General features: G+C 27.6%; 3 protein-coding genes across 3 annotated transcripts; 1 reads left to right on the forward strand and 2 right to left on the reverse strand.

Annotated features, from left to right (window-relative positions):
- LOC141524101 (putative aminopeptidase-2) lies at window positions 1–13,864 on the reverse strand. The gene is made up of 19 exons (XM_074237756.1): window positions 13,319–13,864; window positions 12,461–12,907; window positions 12,204–12,393; window positions 11,413–11,654; window positions 10,975–11,336; window positions 10,459–10,915; window positions 9,939–10,250; window positions 9,792–9,876; window positions 9,516–9,707; window positions 4,496–4,540; window positions 3,799–4,334; window positions 2,768–3,214; window positions 2,512–2,701; window positions 2,214–2,458; window positions 1,766–2,127; window positions 936–1,404; window positions 569–877; window positions 392–476; window positions 1–318 (listed from the first exon to the last, which is right to left on the reverse strand). Exons 1-19 carry the CDS (start codon window positions 13,840–13,842, stop codon window positions 109–111), a joined length of 5,709 nt encoding a protein of 1,902 aa, XP_074093857.1. The 5' UTR covers window positions 13,843–13,864; the 3' UTR covers window positions 1–108.
- On the reverse strand, window positions 4,891–9,012 carry LOC141538477 (aminopeptidase N-like). Its single transcript, XM_074259958.1, has 9 exons — window positions 8,448–9,012; window positions 7,384–7,830; window positions 7,139–7,328; window positions 6,703–6,953; window positions 6,261–6,622; window positions 5,744–6,199; window positions 5,377–5,670; window positions 5,202–5,289; window positions 4,891–5,119 (listed from the first exon to the last, which is right to left on the reverse strand). Exons 1-7 carry the CDS (start codon window positions 8,966–8,968, stop codon window positions 5,606–5,608), a joined length of 2,292 nt encoding a protein of 763 aa, XP_074116059.1. The 5' UTR covers window positions 8,969–9,012; the 3' UTR covers window positions 4,891–5,119; window positions 5,202–5,289; window positions 5,377–5,605.
- A 945-nt stretch (window positions 13,865–14,809) lies between the features above and the next one.
- LOC141538516 (uncharacterized) lies at window positions 14,810–17,579 on the forward strand. The gene is made up of 8 exons (XM_074260043.1): window positions 14,810–15,173; window positions 15,308–15,501; window positions 15,565–15,842; window positions 15,912–16,075; window positions 16,171–17,035; window positions 17,096–17,188; window positions 17,271–17,375; window positions 17,447–17,579. The coding sequence occupies exons 2-8, from the start codon at window positions 15,360–15,362 to the stop codon at window positions 17,492–17,494; spliced, it is 1,695 nt and encodes a 564-aa protein (XP_074116144.1). The 5' UTR covers window positions 14,810–15,173; window positions 15,308–15,359; the 3' UTR covers window positions 17,495–17,579.
- The last annotated feature ends 124 nt before the right edge of the window (window positions 17,580–17,703 follow it).

Raw genomic sequence — 17,703 nt, forward strand, 5'->3', positions numbered from 1 at the left:
TTTTTTAACAAATATAAATTGTAATTTTTTTATTATATTTAATTTCACCAATTATTTCTTAGGAAGAAATATAATCAATGTAAATAATTTTTTACAAAGCAAAAATATTTAATCTTTCAACCCTTTGCCAATTTCAATTACATTAGGTTCAAGAATTTTTTTGTCCATAAGTTCATGAAATTTAGCTGAGTATAACTTATACTGGTTGATAGAATTCAAACTTTCGTCCAATGAAGTTTGTAACAATAACGTCGAACCTTCACTATCGGATGTTCCTTTTAGATCAGGTACAACAATGCTTTCAACAAAATTTTTAAACTAAAAAAAAAAAAAAAAAAAAAAAAAATGAAGTAAGTGACTTGAAAATTTTTTTAAAATAAACTTTAATTACCTTTTTATATTGATCTTCTGTTCGTATCGCTAGAGCTATTCGAGAAATGGGAAGTAAGTACTCATCATCTTCAATTTCATTATACCTAGAAATAAATTTGATTTAGCATTTTTTCCGAAAAATAATTCAAGAGGGTAATATAAAATACCCCATTAAAATTATCAATACTAATAATACAATTTTTTTAAATCCTTAAAATGATCTATGAAGTAATTCAAAACAAAATTGACATCATCTAGTTTTCTTCTCAATAAACGAACAAATATTTTATCAATATGTTCTGCGTTCGTTGTTAAATTAGCATTTGTTAATGAAGAAAAGTATTCTTCTTTCAATCGAAAATCGTTAGTGCATTCAATTAAGATTCTAAGTTTTAATAATTCGTCATATTCATCGTAATATAAAGTCATGAATTGTTCTCTCAGTGATTCATTCGCTGTTCTGAGACCATTGCATACAACCCATTCCCAATCACTAGTGGGTAGTCTGTGGAAGAAAAAAGTCAATTACAAAAAGTAGTCTGAATATATGACAAAACAATTACGTATTTTTTGATGGATCTTCCAAATATTTCTTCAACAATCGGTTGGCAAATAACTTGCACTCAGCATGCCCAAAACTGCAAACTACTGGAGCCAGAATATTCCTGACTCTAATTGCTGAATGATCATCATCTTCACGATTTTCAAATCCAAGCTTATCCATCACCGCATTAGTAAGGTACAACATATAAGTTTCGAAGGACTCTTCTTCAAGTGTATTGCGCATGTTTTCCTGCATTTCCATGATAACTCCAACTGCGGGGATCCACGGAAGATAATCAGTTTCTTGGTGCAAGTATGAAGTTATGTTAACCAGTATCTCCAGGTACGACTTATCAGTCGAGTACAGTCTTTGAATATCATCAAATAGCTGCGCTCGATTGACAACATGGATCTTGGTGTAATCTTCGGTATTTAGATATTCTGCGATAAGCTTCCAATTTTCTTTATCGTAATTTACTTGGTAGAACCCTAGATAAATAATAATATTAAAAATAATAATAATAATAATAATAATAATAAAGTTAGCAGACGTTTTTAATTTTTAAATTAGAAATTAAAAATATTTTTAATTGCAATTATTGTTTTTAAAGTTTTTTACAAATAAAAATTCAATAAAAAAAAATTTTTTAATTTTTAGATATTATTAAAAAAATTTATTTGAACCAAGAGACAAAATCTTGAAAAGAAGAAATTTTTTTCTGCTTGATTCAAGACAAAAAATTTCTTAAATAGTCTTCTTGATCCAAGATTTTGTCTCTAAATTTTTGTCAATTATAATTTATAATTTATAATAGAAAAGATCAATGTAATGTTTCAAATCTAAACTGACCTCTTTGTTGAATATTTACAATAATCCAATCATCCGTCTTAACATCAGGTATCGTAGTAACTTCTTGGTCAACTTCCATCCACATAGTTGGAGTAGTGCGCGAAAAATCAGGATTTGACTTAGTCGCAAAATTAATTGGTATCCTCCATTTATTTTTAGGATTTTCATTTCGTGAATTTTTTTGGATTAAATTTATTTCGCCGGTTGAATAGTCTCGAGTGACATTAACAACTGGCGTACCTGTTTGTTCTATCCAGGGATCCATAATTTCCTTAATGTTCAATAATTTATCTCCATGCTTTTTATCATATTCTTCTTGAAACGCTCTCCAAAGATCATTTGTCACCACAGTTCCAAATTGACTAATCACAATGAATTGATAAAAGAAGATATAATTAAAAGGTTATTTATCATTATAATTATAATAATTCAGTGAAAAAATTCTTACTGTGCTTTAAAGTACCGCTGCAAGCCCTCACGAAAGATTTCTTCAGTAAGAATATGTTCTAACATATGAATAACAGCAGCCCCTTTGCGATAGGTAACTGGATTGAATACTATGCGCAGGGCTATTTTTCCCCGGGGATTCCATTTTATAGGTTTCGCTTGAGAAAGATAACTCTCACTGTTGTAAGAATCACGGTTGACAATTTCAATTACGAAATGGTCCATTATGTTCCAGTGTGGATAAATCTACAGCAATTATTTTTTATCAAGTATATAATTATAATTATAACACTCATTACCTGATCGATAATTTTGCTTTGAAAGTATGCGGCAAACCCTTCATTCAACCAAGTGTCATCCCACCAAACTGGACTTACGAGATTACCAAACCATTGATGTGCTAGCTCATGAGCGACAAGAAAAAGTATTCTATCTTTTTGTTCAATATTGGGAATCAAAGTTGAGTTTTCGAATTTTACCCATTTTGCGCTAAATAAATTAAAATAAATTTTATATTTAAATAAAAAATTAATTATCGTTAAAAATATTACATACTTATAAGTGACAAGACCCCAATGCTCCATCGCTCCTTGATAATTAGGAATAGTAATTTGATCTAACTTTGGCATAGCATACGGAATATCAGTATAAGCTTCCATAGCCGGGATGACTTTTTCACTGATTTCTAGCGCTAATTTCAGTGAATCTAAATTATTTTCTAAGCTATAGAATGTTATGTTCCCATGTTCATTTTTTATAGCCTGGTAATCAGCTACGGCTACGCAAGGAAGGTAAGGAGACATCTTCAAAGATCTTTCAAAGTGAGTGATAACTCTGCCATCCGGTAATAATTGACGACTTTTTTCAGGCATGTTAGACAACGCCGTATAATTTGGAAAATGTTTCACGGATATTTCAAACTGAGCTTTAAATCCTGGCTCGTCCCAGCATGGAAATGCGCTACGAGCTCCTGAAGGTTCAAAGTGAGTCGTAACAAGGTACCTAAAAAAAAAAAAAACTTTTAGTTTTTATAATAAAAACAATGACACTAAAATTACCAAACAATTTTTTTATTTTTCTTTAATAATAAACTAAGTCTAATAAATTATTTTCAACAAATTGCATTTATAATTTTTAGAGCTTTTAAAGATAGAATTTTTCAAATAAATTTTTTTCTTGCTATAATTTATTTGTTTAAAAAATTCTAAAAATTATTAGATGTCTTTTAATTTATAAAAATTAAATTAGCCGACATTTAAAAATTTTTATAATTTATTTTATTGAAAAAAATTAATTGTAAAATAATTTCACAAGTTGAAGATTTGAAAAATTATCTGTGCAATTTTTTTAAGTTTTTTTTTTTACTTGTACATTAATTTATAAATAAAATAAAAATCATTCTCAATTTATGATACTAAAATTAGCGGACGTTCAACATTCAATTTTTTCTTTTAATTTTTTAGTAATAATTTTTTCAATAAAAAAAAATCATAAATTAATTTTTGATTTATAATTTAACAGTTTAAAGGTAACAAGGCACGTATTGGCTTTAATTTTATTGTTGCTAAATAAAAATTTATGCTCACTTTTTATGAAAGGGAGTTATTCTATCAAAAGCTCGGAAGAAACCCATGCGTTGATTAAACCAGTCCTCAGCAGCGTCGCGGCCGGTCCATTTCATTTTAAGCGTATAGTTTCCCGGTTCTAGTATTTTTTGAAAACTAATTCCATAAGATTCATTATGCGCGTGCCAGATTTGTGACTCCGGTTTAAAAGATACCTCATTTTGATCAATAAGTTCAGTGAAGTTTTTGTCTATAGTTATCTTATAGGATCTATGAAGAATCACCGTGGGTGTAGATCGAAGCACCTCAAAAATAACCGAACTGTTTCCCTTGAATGTAAATGATTCGCCCATGAAATCTGGATCAAAATCAATTACATACACTCGCGGGGCTGTGTTATGAGGCAATCGATAATTCAATCGCTTGTTCGCCGTTGATTCCTCAATTAACTTGGACATTTTGCTTTTTGAAATAGGCGGTCCTCTATCCAGAGGTATTATCGCCAACGCACACATTATTACTTTAGATAAAATAATTATTATTTTCTTCATTGTGTTTCAGAGTTACACGAACAACTTTTACAAAAACTGTTTGGTCTTAATTTAAAGCCCGACTAATTTTATCAGCGACTTAATGAATGCATTTTAAAAGTGTCTAAACCTTGAAAAGTGTACAAACATTTTCATAATTCATTTATGATTATGTTACCGTGACTTACCGGATGTTGTTGAGGTGATGCTACCAATTTATTAATATTTGGATGCTACTTTATGTAATTAAATTTGTAAGTTAATTTAATCAGAGCAAGGTATCAGTCGGAAAATGTTAAAGAAGAAGAAAGAAGATTTATCAATGTTACCAAAAATTTTTAGGATTATAAAAATTATTCTTAAATTAAGAGACTTTTTATAATTTTTTAATAAATCAATTTTAGCAATAAAAAAATTCCACAAGAAGAAATAAAATGTGACAATTCTGACAAGTCAAAAAAATTTTGTGTTAAATATTTAACACTTTTTTGTGTTTGAAAAAATTTTTAAAAAAACAATAAAAGAATTTTTTAAAAATTAATTATTTATAATTTATTTATTTTTTAAATAAAATCTAAACAAATTTAAATTTTATAAAATAAATTTTTTATTTTATACTATAATTTTTTCAATATATTATCATAATCATCAATTAAAAAATTTTGAATCACAAGTTCTCGGAATTTAGCAGAAATTTTATCAATTACTTTAATAGTTATTTGAGCGTCTCTTAATAAGCTGCTAAGCGCTGTCGGTAATTCCGAAAAAATATCTTCAAATTTATCCCGGTTTACTTTAATAAATCCGTCCATCTGTAAAATAATTTTAGATTTATTACCTTAGAATAGAAAAAAAAAAAAAAAAAAGTAGTTTTTAAATTATAACAAAACATACTTTGTCATATTGATCTTGAGTTTTTATCGCCGAAATCATCAAAGAAGTAATATTAATCATTGAAAAATTAATATCACTTCTTATGTAACTAAAATACAACCAAAACTTTAATAAATATTATTTAAAAAAAATATAAATTATTTTAACTATTAAATAATACTTAAAAAAAAATTACAATTCTTGAATATCATCAAAATGATTGAAGAAATGTTGCATTATATAATTAACATTGTCATAGCTGCTATTAAGAAAAGTTTTAAAAATTTCAGTAACAGAACTTGAACTCAAAGTTGAATTTCCGATTATTTCATTGATATATTTATCACGTTCCTCTTTTTGACTCCTACATTTGATGAAGCTATACTTGGAATAAGGGAAAAAATTTTTAGACAGATCCTGGTCCGTCATAAATTTTTTCCAAACAGTTTCATTTGATTCTTGAAGACCCGAACAGATAATCCAATCCGAACTGTTTGAAAAAAATAAATTCTTATTGGAAAAAAAGAAGAAATAATTTAAAATTACGCATGTAAGCAACTTACATATTTTTCGAAGGATTTTCCAAGTAATTAATAAAAGACGATGCGCACGTGACCTGCACTGAGCCTGCTCAAAGTCACAAAGTAAATGAGCAAGAATATTTTTTATTTTAACGCTAAAAAAATTTTCTTCTTCAAAGGTATCATCTTCAGAAATTCCTCGAGTGAGAAAAAGAGTGTACATTTTGTACAGATGTTCTGCATTTGTATTGCGAAATATTTGAGCCATCGCGGACATAATTTCAGCAACTGATGCCCAGGGCAGAAGATTTTTTTCTTTGTACAAATACGTCGTTATGTTGAAGAAAACATTTACATACGATAAATCGTCAGCCAATAATTTCACAGAATCAACTATAAGTTGAGCGCGATTAATAGGATGAATCTTTTCGTGCGACTTGGTAAGAAATTCTGCAAGACGTCGCCAATTTTCTCGATCATAATTAACTTGATAAAAACCTGAAAAAAAATTACTATCAAACATTTCTTCTTTTTAATGGTAAAAATTCAAACTATTTACCTCTTTGTTGAATATTGAGAATAATCCAATCATTTTTCTCGATATTTTGCAGAGTTATCATTTCTTCATCTTCATTCAGCCACGTCGTAGGTGAAACAGACGAAAAGTCTGGATTAGATTCAGTCGCATAGTTGATTGGAATGTTCCATTTATTTTCAGAATTACTATCTGCAGAATCTCTTTGAGTTAAATTTGTTTCGCCTGTATCATAATTGCGAGTCACTGTTACGATGGGAGTTCCAGTTTGCATTATCCAAGGATCCATCGTCTTCTTAATGTCCAATAATTTATCTCCGTGCTTTTTATCATATTCTTCTTGAAACGCTCTCCAAAGATCATCTGTCACGACGGTTCCAAATTGGCTAATCACAATGAATTGATAAAAGAAGATATAATTAAAAGATTATTTATTATTATAATAATTCAGTGAAAAAATTCTTACTGTGCTTTAAAGTACCGCTGCAAGCCCTCACGAAAGATTTCTTCAGTAAGAATATGTTCTAACATATGAATAACAGCAGCCCCTTTGCGATATGTGACTGGGCTAAATATTTTTCTAAGGTCTACTTTATTCTTCGGATTCCATTTAATGGGCTTTGCATGTTTTGATGAAGATAATTTCTCAGCATCATAAGATCCATAATTAACATCATTTACTACAAAGTAATCCATTATATGTTGATTTGGATAGATCTAAAAATTAACCCGAGGATATTTATTAAAAAGAAATTCCTAAGTTTCAACAAATGGTTACAGACAGCTGAACCGACAATTGATCCGAAAAAAAAATTTTGTAAAATATTTCTTCATTTTTTTTTTTTTGGAGATTAATTTTCTGAAGTTCAGCGGTCGCATCACCTCGATGATACATACCTTACCTGATCAATTATTTTAGATTCAAAATATGCTGCGAAAGCTTCATTTAACCAAGTATCATCCCACCAAACAGGAGTTACTAGGTTACCAAACCATTGGTGTGCTAGTTCATGAGCGACAATAATAAGTATGTTGTATTTGCTGTCTAGATCAGAATCTAGTGAGGTACTTTCTAACTTAACGGATGATGTCCTAGAGAAAATTTACTGTGAGATAAAAATAGAGAAATTACGAGGAAAATACTCACTCATAACTGACAAGACCCCAATGCTCCATCCCGCCTTTATACTGAGAAATAGCAATTTGATCCAACTTTGGCAGTGCATACGGCACACCAGTATATGCTTCCATTATCGGAATGACTTTTTCGCTTATTTCTAGGGCGAATTTCAGTGAATCTAAATTATTTTCTGAGCTATAGAATGTTATGTTCCCATGTTCATTTTTTATAGCCTGGTAATCAGCTACGGCTACGCAAGGAAGGTAAGGAGACATCTTCAAAGATCTTTCAAAGTGAGTGATAACTCTGCCATCCGGTAATAATTGACGACTTTTTTCAGGCATGTTAGACAACGCCGTATAATTTGGAAAATGTTTCACGGATATTTCAAACTGAGCTTTAAATCCTGGCTCGTCCCAGCATGGAAATGCGCTACGAGCTCCTGAAGGTTCAAAGTGAGTCGTAACAAGGTACCTAAAAAAAAAAAAACTTTTAGTTTTTATAATACAAACAATGACACTAAAATTACCAAACAATTTTTTTATTTTTCTTTAATAATAAACTAAGTCTAATAAATTATTTTCAACAAATTGCATTTATAATTTTTAGAGCTTTTAAAGATAGAATTTTTTTCTTGCTATAATTTATTTGTTTAAAAAATTCTAAAAATTATTAGATGTCTTTTAATTTATAAAAATTAAATTAGCCGACATTTAAAAATTTTTATAATTTATTTTATTGAAAAAATTAATTGTAAAATAATTTCACAAGTTGAAGATTTGAAAAATTATCTGTGCAATTTTTTTTAAGTATTTAAAATTAGCGAACTAATTTAAGTATTAAAATTAGCGGACGTTCAAAATTCAATTTTTTCTATTAATTAAATTACAAGTAAAAAAAAATCCACAGATAATTTTTTAAATTTTCAACCTGTGAAATTTTTTCTTTTAATTTTTTAGTAATAATTTTTTCAATAAAAAAAAATCATAAAGTAATTTTTGATTTATAATTTAACAGTTTAAAGGTAACAAGGCTCCTTAGAAAGAAATAAAATATATGTTTTTTATTTTCTAACAATATTTAAAACTTACTTATGTTTTTTATTTTCTATTTTATCGTAAGCTCGAAAAAATCCTTGCCGGAAGAATCCAAAATCATACAAGCTACCAGAAGCATCAATGCCCGACCATTTAATTTTTAAACTATAATTTCCTGGATCTAATTTTTGGGAAAATTTAATTTTATAAAATTCATTCCACGGACTCCATTTTTGTTTCTCCGGTTTAATGGCCGCTCCATTTTTATCTTCAAGCCGCGTAAAGTTTTTATCTATTGTTATTTTGTCGGATCTGTGAAGAATAACCGAAAAAGTAGATTCAAGTACTTTGAAAAAAATTGTACTGTTTCCGGTGAATGTAAATGATTCACCGGTAAAATCCGGATCAAATTCAATTAAATACACTCGCGGTGCCGTACTTTGCGGCAAACGATGACCGTACTCTTGATCAATGTCCGATTCAATTAAAAAACTATCTGTTTCATTTTCACGAACCGGCAATCCTTGATTAAATGTCACAGCTATTGTACACACTATAAAAATTATTAGTTTCATTTTATTGATTTTTTAATCTACTTATTTTTTATCGATCTCCTTGAAAAGAAATCAAACTAAGCAGACTGCAATAATTCAATTGATACAGTTATGAATTTTCAATTTTTAATTATCAATTTATTAATTCATTGTTGATTCATATTTTACTACGATATAAGGTCGTGAGAAGATATTAATAAATGAATGTGTGTCATAATAGCGTGTAATAGTTAATATCAGCGTATTCTTATCGATTCTTGAGCAGCTGACCTTGTTGAATATGAAAATTTTATATTAGAATCCATAAATATTTTATGTTTAATATTGTAATAAGATTTGCTCCAATTTTTTAATTAAAAAATTTTATTTCATTTTTTAAAGTTAATAAAAAAAATTTTTAAATGTAATTTTTTCAAAAGAAGACATTAATTAATATTTGATATATTATTTAGAGATCAATTATTTTTCTATAAATCAAATAAAATAATTTTTATTATAAATAAAGTTTTTACATTTTATCATTATAAAATCTGAAGAAATATTTAAATATTTTTTTATTAAATTACAAATTTTTCAATTTTAATTTACCATCAGCTTCTTTTTCAAAATATTTGTCTGTTAGTTCTTTAAATTGAGAAATAAAAGACTCAAATTCTGGAATTGTTTTTTCAGCTTTTTTTAATAAATATTCTACTGATGAAAAGTTGTCGGAAATAATTTCGTTTAATTTATCCTTGTGAGTTGCAACAAATGATTTCATCTGTAATATAAATTAAATTAAAAATATATCAACTCAAAATTGATTTTTTTTTTATAAAATTAAAAAAAATTTTCTATATCTTACTCTATCAAGTTGTTCTTGATTTTGAATTTTGGAGAACATGCGTTCAATAACAGTTGCAAAATAATCACCATCATTTTTGGTGTAGCTGAAAAATAAAAATTAGATTTCATTGAAAAGCAAAAATTTTAATTGTATTAAATAACTTACTATTTTTCAAAGTCTTCAAAATGATCGCAGAAAAATTGCATGATGTAATTAACATCCTTGAGATTGCTCCTTAGAAAATCTTGAAGAACTCTATTTACATAATGCGGTTTTGAAGTTGAATTTAATTGGATTATTTTCATAAGATATTTATCACGTTTTTCATTGTCATTTGTACATTTTATTAATTTGTAATTTGATTTTCGACCAAATTTTTTTATTGGAGCTTCATCAGATGTTAATTTTTCCCACACAGTATCATTGGCATCTTTAAGACCTGTACATATTACCCAATCCCAGTCATGTTCTGGAAATCTGTAAATATTGACAGAATTATTATACTAAAAAATAATAAAAGAAGAATAGTAGATTTAATTTTTAATTAAAATTGATTTTGCAGATATTTGAAAATTTTAATAATATTTTTAACAAATAAATTGTGACAAAAAAATATTGACATGTAGAATTTTTAAAAAATTAAAAAATGCAATTTTTTAAAAATAATCATAAATTTAAATCTTACGCATTTTTAGAAGGATTTTCTAAGAATTTATCAAAAAGTTTTTGAGCATACAACAGACAATTACTATTCTTCACATGACAAAGTATCGGACCGAATGTTTTCCTAATTCGAGCAGATTCAAGTGTCTCTTCATCAAAATTTATCTCAGCCATAGCACTTGTAAGAAAACGAAGATATTCTTCAAACAGATCTTCATAATTAGTATTAAGAAATCCTTCTGTAATTTTTGGCAATATCTCATTTAAAGACACCCAAGGTAAGAATTCTTTTTCTCGATGAAGATAAAGTGATATTTTAAAAAGTGTATCGATAAAAGAAGGATCCCTTTCAATATGTCTGATAGCAGTTGCTATGAGTTGACCACGATTAACAGGATGAATTTTTTCGTGATCTTTTATCAGTAAGTCAGCGAGTCGATTCCAGTTTTCTTCGTCATAATTAACTACTCGGTACATTGCTAGAAAAAATTAAACAAAATAAATTTTTATTTTTAAACCTAAAAATTTATCTGCTCACCTCTTTGCTGAACATTTAAAATAATCCAATCGTCTTTGTCGATAGCAGGCAGTGTTATTGTTGTCTCATTTTTATTCATCCACAAAGTCGGAAGAGTTGACGAAAAATCAGGGTTTGATTTAGTCGCATAATTTATCGGAATTGTCCACCGGACGTCTGAATCCTCATCCAAAGAATTTGTCTGAGTAATATTTGTTTCGCCTGTTTCATAATTCCGAGTAACTGTTAAGACCGGATTTCCTTTTTGCAGGATCCAAGGATCCATGAATTCTTTGATATTCAACGATTTTTCTTTATTAGCTTCATCGTAAGCTTCTTGAAAAGCTGCCCAAAGATCATCACTTGTAACGGTACCAAATTGACTAAAAAAAAAAAAATATTGTCATTAATATTTATTTAAAAATTATTTTTTAATTTTTAAATAATTAATTTTGTTACTGCGCTTTCAGATATCGACGAATTCCATTACGAAACACATCTTCACCGATAACATTTTCCAACATTTGTAAAATTCCAGCACCTTTGTAGTATGTTGCTGAGCCAAACATTTGAATAATGCCATGTTTGTCTTTTGGTTCCACTTTAACTGGACTTGCACGATGGGGCGGATGCTCATGATCCATTGCTTCATTGATATTTTGGATTGTAAAAGTATCTATTGCGCGTTTACCTCCTTCCAACTGTAACAGAGATTGAAAAGGGTTCAAAAAAAATTATTTTCTTGCATAAATTGATTTTTTAAGTGACACTGAAAGTAGCTTTTTTTTATTTTTCTTTAAAAATAAATTATGTTTAGAAAATTATTTTTAAAAAATTGCATTTATAATTTTTTAGAGCCTTTAAAGATTAAAATTTTTTTTAATACATTTTATTTGTTTAAAAAATAATTAAAATTTTTAACATGGGAAGAATATGCTGATAGTAATTTTTTTAATTTCCCAAAAATTCATTTTTTTATAATAATAATAAATAAATTATAAAAACTCAGTTCTATATTTTTATTGTTCGTCAAAAAAATTTAAATTTGATTTATCAGATATTTAATAATTTTTTAACAAATAAATGATAGCAAAAAAATGAGAAAAAAATTGACGTAGAAATAAAAAATTCAATTTTTTTAAATAATTTTTTAGAAAAAATTTGTTTGTTAAATAAAATTAAAAATAGCTAACTTTAATGTCGTAAAAAAAAGAAGAAAATGTAAAAATAAAAAAATCATACAATTTTACCTGATCAATTATTTTATGTGGAAAAAAAGTTGCAAAAGCTTCGCTCAACCAAAGATCATCCCACCAAGCAGAAGTAACAAGATTGCCAAACCATTGATGGGACACTTCATGAGCGACTAAGAATGCTACATTATCCTGTTGATCAATGTCCGTAACTAAAGTTGAGTTTTTAAACAATACAGACATCGTTCTGCGTAAAACAATATTTGACATTAAATAAATAAATAAATAGTAGCAATTTAATTTGGAGTATTTACGGATATGTAATGAGCCCCCAGTTTTCCATTGCAGGCATGTCCGGCTGAGGAATCGTTAAATGATCGAGTTTCGGCAACGCGTATGGCATATCAGTGTAATCTTCCAGTACTTTAACAGCGCTTTCGCTGATTTTTAATGGAAATTCCAGATATTCTAAATTATTAAATCCATAAAAAGATATATTTCTCTCTGTACTTTTAATAGACTTGCAATTAGCGACAATTATGCAAGGATTGTATGATGACATTTTTACAGATCTTTCAAAGTTTGTCATGATTCTACCATCATCAAGCTCTTGGCGACTTTTTTCAGGCATATTTGACAGCGCTGTATAATTCGGAAAGTGTTTTACAGAAATTTCAAACTGAGCTTTAAAGCCAGGTTCATCCCAGCACGGAAACGCGGTACGAGCGCTGACTGGTTGGAAAAGAGTTGCAATCATGTAGCTAAAAAATTATGTTAAAAAAAATTGCATTTTTAATTTTATTAAATTTCTAAACATTTGTTGTTTTTTTTCTCATTTTTTTTTTATGCAGCAATTTATTTATTAGAATAATTATTAAATATCAGCTAAATTAATTTTCATATTTTCTATACGGAGCGCGGCGTTTAAATTATAATGTAATCTTTGAATTTTTCTTTTTTGCGTGTAATATTGCAAATTTATATTTATTTATTTATTTATTTGGAAAAGACCCACCAGCCAAAGGCCAATAATAAGGTCACATAACTTTACATTTGATACATAATATATAATTTTTGCATTTTTATAATTAAAATATATCTTGTAACAAAAATTTCTGAAGAAAATAATTATTTTATAAAAATTTAAGTGAAATTTTATAGTTTATCCTTACCTAGAGTTTTCATTTAAAAATAGTTCATGTACCCGAAAAAAACCTGAGTCAGTAGAAAACCAATCACTTTCATCATCATCGCTGGCCCAGTTAATTTTCAGAGTATAATTTCCAGGTTCTAATTTCTTCTCAAATTTAATTGTATAAAAATCATTCTCTGAATTCCACTCCTGTTTAATTGGATGATGGGAAATTCCATTTTCGTCGGCAATCGCTACAGAATCTGGGTCTATCACTATTTTTTTGGACCTGTGCAAAGTTACGGAAGTGGTCAGCTGGAGTACTGTGAATGAAATAGTGCCGTTTCCTTTGAAAGTAAATTTTTCACCTTCAAAATCCGGATCAAACTCGAGCACATACAGCCGAGGTTCTATGTCATAAGGCAAACGATATTCTTCTTTATGACCATCAACTTCTATTTCATTTGAGTGATTCACTACTTCAGGATCTTCATTTTTAACTGGCGATGCTGTCACTGTGCAAAGTAAAGTAATTAAAAAAATTTTTTCCAAATTTTTAATCATTTCTTCTTTGTTTTATAGAGCCTGGCAGTCCACTATCACCAGCAATAATACATTGAATTTCTTATGTTGATATCGGTACTTTATAAACTTTGAAAGACCTTTATAAATTTTTAATTATTCATTTATGAAAATCTTTATGAATTCATTTATATGTCAATGCAAAAGCCATTGTTTGTGTCTTGATTCAAGGAAATCGTTGATTTAATTAATTAGATATTTTGTTAACTAAAAAATTTTTCTCTATTTACGGGAAATTGTTTTTGTAAAATCATAAAAGAGGGAAGAAATAAATAAAACAAAAATTGTTTCATTAAAATCAAGATATATAATTAATTTAATTACAACTTATTATTTCTTCTTTATCATTTTATTTTATTATCAAAAAATTGTCAAAGATACAATAAATAATTATAATAATAATTAATTAATTATTTGTACGTGTGAAATAAATTTTTTGTTTTCATTCAAATTTCCCGCTTTTGAAAAAAGAACCAATTAAATTAGAAAATGTGAGAAGAAACAATTGGACGTTTTTTATTGGTCAGATTTAAAACTAAACGGTTAACCCTTTTATTTCATACAAAGATTCCAGTCAGTACACAACACTCGAGCGTGAATTTACAAGGTAGTTATTTAATTTAAATAATTAGTTAATAATTTTGATACTTTATTAATTTAAAATAATAAAATTAATTAATTTAGCAGATATTTGATAATTTTTAGAATTTTTCTAACAAATAAATTATGACAAGAAAAAAATTTTTAAAAAATCGATTTCTAGAAATTTAACAAAATAAAAAATGCAATTTTTTAAAAATAGTTTTTTGGAAAAAATTTTTTTGCTAAATAAAATTAAAAAATTGTCAACTTTAATGTCATAATTTTTTATGTTGAAAATTGATTAGAAAAATGGATCAAGAATTAAATAAGGGTGATAAAACTTCGGAGATAACCAAACAACCTCCAGAAGGAATACGTTGTACAACATCACAAGATACCGTTACTTCTTATGTTGAAATGAGGATGAGTAGTCAACCAATTGATGCCATTGATGCTGTTTGGAACTCATCATCATTATCCAGTTCAAATAACTTGATGTCTAATGACGTAAAGTATTACAGACATTATTCAATTGGTTAAAAAATAGTTTGACAAGTATTTTTTCAGGCCCAGGATTTTTTACGCTATCAAGAAGGTCAACAGAAATTGAAACATGTTTATAAAGCCTATTCTTCTCTCCAAAGAAAAATTACAACATCCAAAAAAGAATTTGCTGAACTCAAAACAGCTTTAGAAAAAGAAACAACTTTGAATCAATCTTTAAGAAACAAGTAATTAATATTATAAATTGAATAAGTTTGATAAATATTTTATTTTTATAAAATTGCCATTAGGATTAACGTAAAAAAATAATTACACATTTTTTTTTTTTTTTTTTTTTTTTTTTTTTTTTTTCATACTTTAGGTCTGCGTCAGCATTACAATTAACAGCATCATTTAATGAGCATATTAATTATATGAATGATACGCTGATTCGCAATAAAGAGTCAGCAAAAAATCTGGAAGACATGTACGAGAATGGCATTGTAAAATTATTGGATGATAAGAAAAATTTATCAAAACAATTTGATGAATTGAATCATTCTGTCCAGGGTGAAGGTAATATTTTAACGGCAATAATTAAAGTTTATTTACTTTAAGATATTTATTTTATTTAAATAGATGAAAAATATAACGAAGAGGTAAAACATGTACAGTTAGAAATTGCCAAGATGAAGGCTAAAAATGCAGCATCAGAAGATAAGCTGATAAAACTAAAAATAGAATTTAATACAGCAAAGGAGACATTAGAGATGAGTGAGCAATGTACTGCAAGTCAGAAAATTATTGAAGATGAATTGAAAAATAAAGTCGAAGAGTTAAAACACGCCTTGAATGAACAAGAAAAAAAAAGGCTAGATATTATTAATAATTTTCCTGATACTGATAAAATAAAAGAGGTGAGAATTAAAAAATTGTAAATTTAGTTTTTGAATTTAAATATATACATTTTTTTTTTTTTTTATTAGACAAGACAGTACTTTGCGGAAAAATTATCTTTGGCTCAAGAAGAATTGAACAAGTCAAAGTCACTATTAAAAAGTATCCGGGAAGAATATGAAGAAGATCTTAAAAAATATAAAGAACAAGAAAAATTATGTGAAGATTTGGATAAAAATGTTGAAGAAACTTTGTAAGTAATTTTTTTTTTTTTTTTTTATACACATCCCGATTTTTTAAAATGATTTTTTTTATCAATATACTAGCAGCCTTATTTTATGAAATTAGGTCGCAGGTAAATCAGATAAAAAACCAAACTGATGAGGCTAATTTGGAGTTGAAGCAGGTTAATGAAGAAAATTTGAACACCAAAAAGAAAATAGATGAAAAAACCCATGATCTCTCATTAATAAACGATAAACTGGCTTCGGAGACTCTTGAAAGAAATAATTTGGCAGATCAAGTAAATAGTTTAAGGCAAGAGATGGAAAAAAAGAAGGAAGAAAACGATAAACTTAAACAGAAGTTGGAAGAAAAAAAAGCTCAGTTGACTGAAATAGAACAATCGAAAACAAATACTAACAAAGATTTGAAGGAATTTCAGTTAATTGAAGAATCTAAAGTGGTAGAGCTTAAAAAAAAATTGGACGTCCAGATAAAATGTAAAGAGAAGGCACTGATTGAAAATGAGGAATTGAAAGCTGATAAGCAAAAATTGGAGAGAGATCATGAAAAATTTTTGAAAGAACTAGATGATCGGTACAATGCAGGTGTTGCTAACTTGGGGAAACAAATGGCCTTGAATAATAAACTTGCTGCTGAATTATCTGAGACTCAAAATTCTATACTTAGTAGTGAGAATGAATTTACTAGTCTTGAGGCGCAAATCGCCAAGGATAAAAAAAATTTGGAAAGTAAATTAAAGAAAGCGCAAGAAGTTTTGAGTAAAAAAATTGAATCTGAGAGTCAATTAATGGAACAAAAAAATCAATTGGAAGTTAAAATAAAAGAATTAGAAAATGAATGCAAACAATTAGAAGAAATGTATGGTAATGATGCAAAATTGTCAAAAAGCCAATCGAATCTTGAACTTAAAGTTGAAACACCTGTCAAACCAACATTTACTTCTCAATCTCAAGCTGAATCGACCAAGGTATAATTTTTTTTAAATGTGTTAATCTATGAGTTGGTTTTTATTGTATTTTGTTTACAGGAACAACAAACCGGAATCTCTTCGCAATCACCTGGAGAAAAATCAAGATCTTTTCTACTGTCATCTGATTCTGATGATGATGATGATATTAAGGTTCAGGAAAATTAAAATACTCTCAATTATGAACAAGAAAAAAATATGAAATTATTATTTAATTAGTTATTAACTTTTTTAGAAAAAAGAAACCCATGACAAGGTTGATGGATTATTAAAAGCGCTTCGAATTTCACAAACTCCACCGTCATCCCCAGAACAATCTTTGAAAGTTACTCCATCGCCGGTAAATTTATAAAAAATATAAACTTTAACATTTCATTTTCATACAATCACACATAATAATTATTTTTTTAGGGTACTGCAAAGCGAAGTTTATTTTCTGATAAAAATAAAACTTGTTAAGGTTTTATGTTTAAAATTATTTAAAATTATTTTTTTTTTTATTACAGTAATATTCTTCATATTAATTAAAAAAATAACTTCATCATATAAAAATTATTCACAATTTCCAAATGTTTCTATTTTTCCTATATTGTCCAAATAATTTTTAAATTTAAATTTAAATAAAGGCGCGTTGCAAAGTAGTTACTTTTTTTTTACCGCAAGGTGGC

This window comes from Cotesia typhae, unplaced genomic scaffold (assembly GCF_013202065.1).
Source record: "Cotesia typhae breed Kobodo isofemale line unplaced genomic scaffold, CoteBio_Ctyphae contig_22, whole genome shotgun sequence".
NCBI lineage: Eukaryota > Metazoa > Arthropoda > Insecta > Hymenoptera > Braconidae > Cotesia > Cotesia typhae.